The sequence below is a fragment of the Tachyglossus aculeatus genome, chromosome Y4 (assembly GCF_015852505.1).
Source record: "Tachyglossus aculeatus isolate mTacAcu1 chromosome Y4, mTacAcu1.pri, whole genome shotgun sequence".
In the NCBI taxonomy this organism is placed as follows: Eukaryota; Metazoa; Chordata; class Mammalia; order Monotremata; family Tachyglossidae; genus Tachyglossus; species Tachyglossus aculeatus.
Window position 1 is genome coordinate 7,853,322 of NC_052096.1, and position 10,323 is coordinate 7,863,644.

General features: G+C 47.4%; 1 protein-coding gene across 1 annotated transcript; it reads left to right on the plus strand.

Annotated features, from left to right (window-relative positions):
- Nucleotides 1-269: 269 nt before the first annotated feature.
- Nucleotides 270-8,219, plus strand: LOC119946875 (low affinity immunoglobulin gamma Fc region receptor III-like). The gene is made up of 5 exons (XM_038768355.1): nucleotides 270-317; nucleotides 1,352-1,372; nucleotides 4,665-4,925; nucleotides 5,166-5,420; nucleotides 7,532-8,219. Exons 1-5 carry the CDS (start codon nucleotides 287-289, stop codon nucleotides 7,960-7,962), a joined length of 999 nt encoding a protein of 332 aa, XP_038624283.1. The 5' UTR covers nucleotides 270-286; the 3' UTR covers nucleotides 7,963-8,219.
- The last annotated feature ends 2,104 nt before the right edge of the window (nucleotides 8,220-10,323 follow it).

The window sequence follows — 10,323 nt, forward strand, 5'->3', positions numbered from 1 at the left end:
CTTGCCCACGTTTGCACAGCAGAGCAGTAGCAGAGCTGGGACCCAAAACCCAGGTCCCTCAACCCTTTCCACCAGACCACATTGCCACTCCAGTTTCTCTTTTGATTCTCCAGATTCTGCTGAGGAGTCTATCTTCAAGAAACAGCCAGGCAGGGAAGCTGGTTGGGTGAGAGAGGAGTGAAGGCAGAGTGGGGAGTTTCCTTCCTGTTTTCTAATGTTGCCTTAGGTATTTCAACTACCCGGGCCCCATTCCTCCGGCTGCTCCTGTCGGCTTCGTCTGAGGGCCATGTGGCTGTTGGTAGCCCTGTCGGTCCTGGGTGAGTCCGGGGTAGGGGGCTGAGTACGGGATGGGTTTGTCGCCTTCCAGCTCATGGTTCTGCCTGTATTTTTTTTTTTTTTTTTTGGTGTGTGTGTGTGTGTGTTTGTGTGTGTGTGTGTGTGTTAGGAGGGTGCAGTTGAATTGGCTCTAGAAAGAGCGGGCCACCAGCTTTGAGTGGACTCAGGAAACAGGATGCACTGAATTATATCCTCCGGACCCTCCTGGGCTGAGGAACCGTGTGGCCTAGTGGATGGAGCCCGAGCCTGGGAGTCAGAAGGACCTGGCTTCTCACCCCGCCTCTGCCACGCGTCCACTGTGACCTTGGGCTAGTCACTTTGCTTCTCTGGGCCTCGGTTCCCTCAGTTGTAAAATGGGGATGAAGACTGTGAGCCCCAGGTGGAACGTAGGCTGGGTCCAACCTGAGTAGCTCATGTAATAATAATAATAATATTTGTTAAGCACTTACTATGTGCCAAGCACTGCTAAAAGCTGGGGTAGATGAAAGGCAATCAAGTTGTCCCACGTGGGGCTCACAGTCAATCCCCATTTAACAGATGTGGTAACTGAGGTCCAGAGAAGTTAAGTGACTTGCCCAAAGTCACATAGCTGATAAGTGGCGGAGTCAAGATTAGAACATGACCTCTGACTCCCAAGCCCATGCTCTTTCCACTAAGCCATGCTACTTCTCTCATCCACCCCAGTGCTTTGTACAGTGCCTGGCACACAGTAAGTGCTTAACAAATATTGAAAACAAAAAAAAAAAAGAAGGGGGAAGGGGATAATCAGGGAAAGGGAGGGAGGGAGAGGTCTTCCCATTGGCCCGCTGAGACCCCACCATAACAGGAGGATACAAGAGACAGGTGAACGACAATGGGTGTGGGGTGGGCGAGGGGGCAGGTGGGAGGGAGTCTTGTCCTCGGACTCCCATGTAACCCCTGTGCATATCCAGCCCTGGGCCTGTGATAGTTCAACTTCCCAGTTTCACCTGCTCTGCAGGATCTGAGCTCATCTCTGCTCTGTGCTCTCTTGCAGCTACGGGAAATGGGGGAATTGGTAAGTGTGTGTGTGCACACGCTCTGAATTCTCAGAAATCATCGGGACCCTTCCCAGAAAGACGTTGGCCCATGCCCGATGCCATTGCTGGTCGGTTCCCATCCAGAGTCTGCCTCCATGGCAACAGGATGCCATGCAGGAACCGGGTACTGTCTGCCCTACCCGACCCACATGCTCATCCAACACCTCTCCTCCTCCCTAGCCTTTCCTCTAATAATAACTGTGGTACTTGTTAAGCGCTTACCATGTGCCACTGTACTAAGCGCTGGGGTGCCTACAAGCAAATCGGGTTGAACACAGTCCCTGTCCTATATGGGGTTCATGTTTCAATCCCCATTTTACAGATGAGGTAACTGAGGCCCAGAGAAGCAGCGTAGCCTAGTGGAAAGAGCCCGGGCTTGGGAGTCCAAGGTTGTGGGTTCTAATGCCAGCTCCACCACTTGTCAGCTGTATGACTTTGGGCAAGTCACTTAACTTCTCTGTGCCTCAGTTACCTCATCTGTAAAATGGGGATTAAGACTGTGAGCCCCACATGGGACAACATTCTATCTCCTCCAGTGCTTAGAACAATGCTTGACACATAGGAAGCACTGAACAAATATTATCATTATTATTCTGCCTCCTGGGCCTGTGCTCTATCCATTATGCCATGTTCCTTCTAATACCCCAGTGCGGACTACTCATCCGTGCATTCATCTGTACCCTTCTGGCCCACCTGCTGTACCCCTCCAGCAGTAAAAGTCTAGCAGGGAGCCCTGTCTAGATCTCCCCACAAACCCAAGCCACCCTCTGTCTGACTGCGGGGAGAGGGAAGGGGGAAAGAGGAGGGAAGATGTGCATCGAGGGGCTCAGTGAGTTGGGCTTCATTTCCGCCCAACACTGATTTCATGTTTAGCAGGAAGACAAAGATTTCCATAATAATAATAATAATAATAATGGTACTTGTTAAGCATTTATACTGTTCTAAGCTTTGGGGTAAACACAAGGATATCAGGTTGTTCCACTTGGGGCTCACAGTCTTAATCCCCATTTTACAGGTGAGGCATCTGAGTCACAGAGAAGTTAAGAGACTGGCCCAAAGTCACACAGCTGACAAGTGGCAAAGCTGGGATTAGAACCTATGACCCCTGACTTCCAAGCCCGTGCTCTTTCCACTAAGCCATGCTGCTCCATAGTCAGAGGGGTGGCAGGGAAGGAGAAGGGGAGAGTAACTTCCTCCTGGGGACAGCTGGAAAGAGTCTGGGAAGTCTGCAAAAAACCCCCCAAAACTGTTGGTTGTGCCACACTCTGTAGAGACCAAGGAATCCAACATCCCAAGGGGGCAAACCCAACACAGTCTCTTCCATGGCTGCTTGGGTAAACTCATCTGTAAAATGGGGATGAAGAGTGTGAGCCTCATGTGGGACAGGGATTGATTACACAGAACAATGCTGGGCACATAGCAAACACTTAATAAGTATCTTTATTTATTTATTTATTTATTTATTTATTTATTTATTTATTTATTTATTTATTTATTTATTTATTTTCTCCCCATTATCATCATCACCATCAATGGTATTTGTTGAGCTCCCAAAGCTCGTTGTGGGGAGGGACTGTGTCTCTTTATTGTTGTATGGTCCTCTCCTAAGTGCTTAGTAAATTGCTCTGCACATAGTAAGCCCTCAATAAATATGATTGACTGGCTGTATGCAGGAGTACTTTACTAAGCGCTTGGGAGAGTACGATGCAACAGAGTTGGTAGTCATGTTCCCTGCCCATAGGGAGTCCAACTTTGCTTATCTCGGTTCTGAGAGTTTCCGGACAGGGCTGTTGGGTCTTAACTGAGCTGAAAGGACCCCAAATAGGGTCTTTTTTAAAGAATGGTATTTGTTAAGCACTTACTAAGCGCTGGGGTAGAAAAAGCTAATCAGGCTATACCCGGTCCCTGTCCCACATTAGCCTCACAGTCTTAAATCCCATTTTATAGATGAGGTCACTGAGGCATGGAGAATGGAAGTGACTTGACTAAGTTCACCCAGCAGACAATAATAATGATGGCATTTGTTAAGTGCTATGTGCAAAGCACTGTTCTAAACGCTGGGGAGGATACAAAGTGATCAGATTGTCCCACGTGGGGTTCACAGTCTTAATCCCCATTTTACTGATGAGGTAACTGAGGCACAGAGAAGTCAAGTGACTTGCCCAAAGTCACACAGCTGACAATTAGCAGAAGTGATTAGAACCCAGGTCCTGCTGACTCCCAGGCCCTGGCTGTATCTGTTAGGTGACACTCTTCTCTGAAACCCTATTCCACTTTACTCCACCAATGAAAGCTCCCTCCCCTCTCCACCCTGGGCATTCCCCAACCTATGTACTCAAAATGAAAAGGTCCCACTAGGAAGATTGAAGTCCACAAAAGCCAAAGGAGATGGGCTGTGTGAGCATACTGTGGTCATTTCCTTAAATTCCCCTGTAGTCTGAGGGGGGAGTTGAAAGGGGCAGCTTCAAAATCAACAGGAGGAAGCATTTCTTCACTAGGTGGGTGAATTTGTTTCCCCCAGGCAAGTGGACTGATCAACAGGTTCTAGACTGTAAGCTCATTCATTCATTCATTCATTCAATCATATTTATTGAGTGTTTACTGTGTGCACAGCACTGTACTAAGCACTCGGGAAGTACAAGTTGGCAACATATAGAGGCGGTCCCTACCCAACAGCAGGCTCACAGTCTAGAAGGGGCTCACAGTCTAGAAGCTCCTTGTAGGCAGGGAATGTGTCTGTTTATCATTGTATTGTGCTCTCCCAAATGCTTAGTACAGTGCTCTGCACACCATAAATGCTCAATAAATACGATTGAAAGAATAAATTCATTGATGAGTCATCCCAAATGGGGAGAAGACCAGGGGTAGAGAGGGGAAAGTTGAAGGTGAGAGAGGAGGGTGTCCAAGCCAGCATGGCATAGTGGATAAGAGCCCAAACCTGGGAGTCAGAAAGTCATGAGTTCTAATCCCGGCTCCACCACTCATCTACTGTGTGACCTTAGGCAAGTCACTTCACTTCTCTGGGCCTCAGTTACCTCATCTGTAAAATGGGGATTGAGAACTGTGAGTCCCACACAGGACAGGGACTGTGTCCAACTTGATTTGCTTGTATCCACTCCATGCCTAGTACACTGCCTGGCACATCGAAAGCTCTTAACAAATCCCATCATTATTATTATTAACCAAGAAGGGTAGAGGTCCAGGACAATCAGTTCATGATTTTGCCATGGAGATGGAATCTGTGGCTCTCCCCTCTCTGTTCCTCCTAAGCTGGTGCCCAGAAGTCTAGGCTGACGCTGCATCCAAAGTGGGTCAATGTGTTCACTGGGGACAAAGTGACCCTGAAATGTGATGACCCCAACTCCCCGGGAAACATCACCAACACAAAGTGGTTCCGTAATGGTTCAGCCTTGGCAATCCAGACCCCCAGCTACAGCATCCAGGCCGCCATCTTCAACGACAGCGGGGAGTACCAGTGCCAAATGGAGGGGTCCAACAAGAGCGACCTCGTGCAGCTGGATGTGAGCAAAGGTGAGTGAGGAGGTCAAAGGGGCTGAAGTTGGAGGGTAGGAAGGGAGACAGGGGCTCCCCAGGGGAACAGGAAGGAGAGAGAGTTTGGAATTCTCTGTCCTTGTCTTCCACTGGAGGATGGAATCTGCCCGGTTAGGTTCGGGTCTGAATCAGATCCCAAGGCTTGGTAGAGTTTAAGAAACAAGGTGCCGTCAACCTGACGTGCTTCCAGCTCCTGTGGCTCTGCCACATCTCTTCCAGATTGGCTACTCCTGCAGACCTCCAGCTGGGTGTTCCTGGAGGGCGAAACTGTGGACCTGAGATGCTGCAGCTGGAAAGCCCAGCACTTGTTAAAGGTGACCTTCTACAAAGACCAAAGAATAATGAGGTTTTACAGCCACAATTCCAGATTCTCCATCCCCAGTGCCACACACAGTGACAGCGGGTCCTATCACTGCACAGGATACCAGGGCAGCCAACTCTTCAAGTCATTACCCATCGACATCACCGTCCAGGGTGAGAATCATCCCACCCCTACAGGAGGAGTATGGAATCCGTGGGCTGGTCTGAAGGGCACAGGAAAGGGGAACCAGGGAGGAAAGTGGAGTCTCTAAAACTCCGCAAAGTGGGAAGGCCAGACTGAAGAGAGTGACATTCATTCATTCATTCAGCAGTCATATTTATTGAGAGCTGAATCAATCAATCAATTATTATTAACAAAATAAAATAAATAGAATAGGTATGTACAAGTAAAATAAATAGAGTAATAAATACATAAATACATAAATAAATACATAGAAACATATATATGTATATATACATATATACAGGTGCTGTGGGGAAAGGAAGGAGGTAAGGCGGGGGAGATGGAGAGGAGGAGGAGGGGGAGAGGAAGGAGGGGGCTCAGTCTGGGAAGGCCTCCTGGAAGAGGTGAGCTCTCACCAGGGCCTTAAAGGGAGGAAGAGAGCTAGCTAATGTGTACAAAACACTGTACTAAGCACTTGGGAGAGTACAATATAACAATAAACAGACTCATTCCTGGGCAGGTGACAACTAGTTAGTGGATAGAGCCCAGGCCTGGGATTCTGAAGCACCTGGGTTCAAATTCCAGTTCCATCACTTATATGTTGCTGACTTGTACTTCCCAAGTGCTTAGTACAGTGCTCTGCACACAGTAAGCACTCAATAAATACGACTGAATAATGATGGTATTTGTTAAGCACTTACTTTGTGCAAAGCACTGTTCTAAGTGCTGGGGGGGTGTTACAGGGTGATCAGGTTGTCCCACGGGGGGCTCACAGTCTTAATCCCCATTTTACAGATGAGGGAACTGAGGCACAGGGAAGTTAAGTGACTTGCCCAAAGTCACACGGTTGACAATTGGCAGAGCCAGAATTTGAACCCATGACCTCTGACTCCAAAGCCGGTGCTCTTTCCACTGAGCCACGCTGCTTCTCTGAATGTATCACTTGTTTGCTGGGTGACCTTGAGCGATTCACTTCACTTCTCTGGGCTTCGGATACCTCATTTGTAAAATCAGTCAATCAATAGTATTTACTGAGCGCTTGCTATGTGCAGAGCATTGTATTAAGCACCTGCGAGAGTATGATACAACAAAATTAAAAGATACGTTCCCAGCTGCTACAGGCTTACAGTCTAGAGGGGATAAATCAGGATAAATACTGACATGGGCAGTGTCAAACCTGATTAGCTTGTATCTACCCCAGCTGTTAGTACAACCTGGCAACCTGATAACCTTGTATCTATTCCAGCACTTAGGACAGTGCTTGACACATAGTAAGTGCTTAGCAAATACCATCAAAATACCATCATTATTATTACAGTCCCTGGCACATAGTAAGTGCTTAACAAATACCTTTTAAAAAAAGTCCTTAGTAGAGTGTATTGAACTCAGTGGCTGCTTAATATATGGCATTAGTGTCATCATTATTATAGTATCATGGTGTGATATTAAGCACTGATTTCTAGATTGTGAGCTCGTAGTGGTCAGGGAATGTATCTACCTCCTTTATGTGTTCTCTCCCAAGTGCTTAGTACAGTGCTCTGTGCATAGAAGTGTGAGAAGCAACATGGCCTAATGGATAGAACACAGGCCTGGGAGTCACGAAGGACCTGGGTTCTAATCTTGACTCTGCTACTTGTCTGCTGTGTGACCTTGGGCAAGACACTTAACTTCTCTGCACCTCAGTTCCCTCATCAGTAAAATGTGGATTAAGACTGTGAGCCCCACGTGGGACATGGGCCGCATCCAACCTGATTGCTTTGTATCTACTCCAGGGCTTAGAACATTGTCTGGCATTATAAGAAGCGCTTAACACATACCATAAAAATAAAGAAATATGATTAATTGATAGATGCCAAAGCACCATGCAAAGTACTGGGGTAGAAACAAGGTACTCAAAGCAGACACAGGCCCTGTCCCACACAGGGCTCACATCTAAGAAGTAGGGAGAGAGCAGGGATGTTATCCCTATTTTATAGAGGAGGAAACTGAAGTACTATGTTAATCAGTAGCATCTGGAAGCCCTGGATATCTTCATTGCCCATTTCCCAACCTTGATCCCAGAGGCTGAAACTTTCCCTATCTTTCCCTATCTCCTCTTCAGGTACAACCTCACCTTCATCCTGGATCCACATCCTTTTCTTCTTGGCAATGGGAATCCTGTTTGCCATTGACACGGGCCTGTATGTCACTCTGCGGAGAAGGCTCTGCACATCAGAGACAAATAGGAAGTTTCTAGAAACAAATGAGTACCAAGAGAGTGGAGCCCATTTAAATTTTCTCCTGGAGGCCAAGAGAAGCATAAGTGGCAGTAGGAGGGAACGACCCATCCCTGCTTCTCCCCCTCCTCTGCTTCCAGCCCCCAGGAGCCCCCTGAGACTGCAGTTGGAGTCATCTCCCTTCCTTAGCTCTTCTCCTCACACTAGCACTTCCGAATCAGAACACCACCTCTTCCCACTCACATCCTGTACTCCCCCAGATTGTCCAATCCCTGGAGACAACACCAACCCATCTCCCACCCTTCCAAGCCCATAACCTCGGTATTATCCTTGACTCATTTCTCTCGTTCAATGCACGCCTTCAGTCTTTCACTGAGTCTTGTCGGTTCTTCCTTTGCAACATCTCTAGGATCTGTCCTTTCCTCTTCACCTGAACTGCCACCACCCTGCTCCAAGTACTTACCATATCCCACTTTGCTGCATCAGCCCCCACTGAGCTCCTTACTTTCTGCCTCTCCCCACTCCAGTCCTCTGCTGCCCGATTCATTTTTCTCAAAAAAAAAAAAAAATTCAAGCCAGGTCTCCCCACCCCTCAAAAACCTCCAAGAGTTACCCACTCAGCTCCATATCAAAAAGAAACTCTTTGCCATTGGCTTTAAGACCCTCAATCAGCTCTCTTCCTCCTACCTTACTTTGCTGATTTCCTCTTTCAACCCAATCTACACACTTTGTTCCTCTAACTCTAGCCTACTCACTGTATCTTCAACTCATCTGTGTTGTCACTGACCCTTTTGCCCACAACCTCCATCTAGCCTGGAACTCTCTCCCCCTTCATAGCTGACAGACCACAATGATGCCCTACTCATTTATTCATTCATTCACTCATATTTATTGAGCGCTTATTGTGTGCAGAGCACTGTACTAAGCGCTTGGAAATTACAATTCAGCAACAGAGACAATTGCTACCCAACAACGTGCTCACAGTCTACACTCCAAAACCCTACTAAAAAACTAACACCTCCTCCAAGGTGCCTTCCCCGACTAAGTCCTCATTTCCCTTATTCCCCTTCCTTTCTGTTTTCCTATGCACACAGATATGTACCTCTTGAACAATTGATATTCACCCACTCTCAGCCCCACAGCTCTCATGTACATATCCTAGGATCTACCATTTCCCCTACTGGCAATTTATTTTAATTTTATGATAGATTGCAAACTCATTGTGGACAGGGAATATATCTACCATCTCTGTTATACTGCACTCTCCTAAGCCCTTAGTACAGTGCTCTGCTCATAGAAAGCACTCAATAAATACTATTGATTGATTTAACTGTATTTTTCCCTTCAAGACTGTGAACTCCTACCACTCTATTGTAGACGGTAAGCTTGTTGTGGGCAGGGAATGTGTCTGTTTATTGTTGTATTTTACTCTCCCAAGCGCTTAGTACAGTGCTCTGCACACAGTAAGCTCTCAATAAAAAAAATTTAATGATTCAATGAATTGTACTCTTCCTCAATAAATATCACTGATCGATTTTTGGGCTCCTTCCTCCTTCCTTGAAGAACAGCATGCCCTAGTGGTTAGAGCACTGCCCTAAGAATCAGAAGGACATGCGATCTAACATTGGCTCTGGCACTTGTCTGCTGTGGAACCTTGGGCAAGTCACTTTCCTTCTCTGTGCTTCAGTTACCTCATCTGTAAAATGGGGAATAAGTCTGTGAGCCCCACGTGGGACACCCTGATTACCCTGTACCTACCCCAGCACTTAGAACAGTGCTTGGCACAAAGAAATCGCTCAACAAATACCATTATTATTATTATTATGTGGCACACGGACTGTGTCCAGCGTGATTACCGCAAAACTATCCCAGCGCTTGCTACAGGGCCTGGCATATAGTAAGCACTGAAAAAATAACATTTAGAAAAAAAAATGAGCAACTCTGACCTTGACGACCAATGAGCAGCGCCGAACAGATGGTGGACCTGATAGGACCTGATCATCCCACATCCGCCCATCCCCTGTCCGCCCATCCCCTGTCCGTCCATCCCCTGTCCGCCCATCCCCTGGCTCCTGACGTCTTAGCGAATCACGAGTTTTGCGCTGTTGGTGCTGGATGGGGAACTACGGTCTCTTCCCAGCTCTGTCGGGTAAGAGAACGGATGCGTGTCTGCAGGCATGGAGCGGGACCCCCCAAAGTGAGAAACGGGGCTCCTCCTTCCTCCTCCCGCTCACGGCCTACTGCGCCTCCAACGTCCCTAGAGGAGGGAGAAGTGGTCCAGGAAACGGTTCTTTCCCCCTGTTTTCGTCCAGTTCAGCCCTGAACTCATTCGTTCTTCCGTATTTATTGAGCTCTGACTGTGTGCCAAGCTCTGTACTAAGCGCTTGGGAGAGTACACTACAACAACAAACATACTTCTAGACTGTGAGCCCCTTGTTGGATAGGGACCGTCTCTATATGTTGCCAACTTATACTTCCCAAGCACTTAGTACAGTGACTTTGGGCAAGTCACGTAACTTCTCTGGGCCTCAGTTCCCTTATCTGTAAAATGGGGATTAAGACTGTGAGCCCCCCGTGGGACAACCTGATCTCCTCGTAACCTCCCCAGTGCTTAGAACAGTGCTTTGAACATAGTAAGCACTTAACAAATACCACCATTATTATTACAGTGCTCTGC

Excerpts from the sequence above, each read along its gene's own strand:
- LOC119946875 (XM_038768355.1), top strand. The coding sequence starts at position 287 with ATGTGGCTGTTGGTAGCCCTGTCGGTCCTGG. Across the intron at positions 4,926-5,165 it reads GCAGCTGGATGTGAGCAAAG|ATTGGCTACTCCTGCAGACC; the intron begins GTGAGTGAGGAG and ends CATCTCTTCCAG. Across the intron at positions 5,421-7,531 it reads CATCGACATCACCGTCCAGG|GTACAACCTCACCTTCATCC; the intron begins GTGAGAATCATC and ends TCTCCTCTTCAG.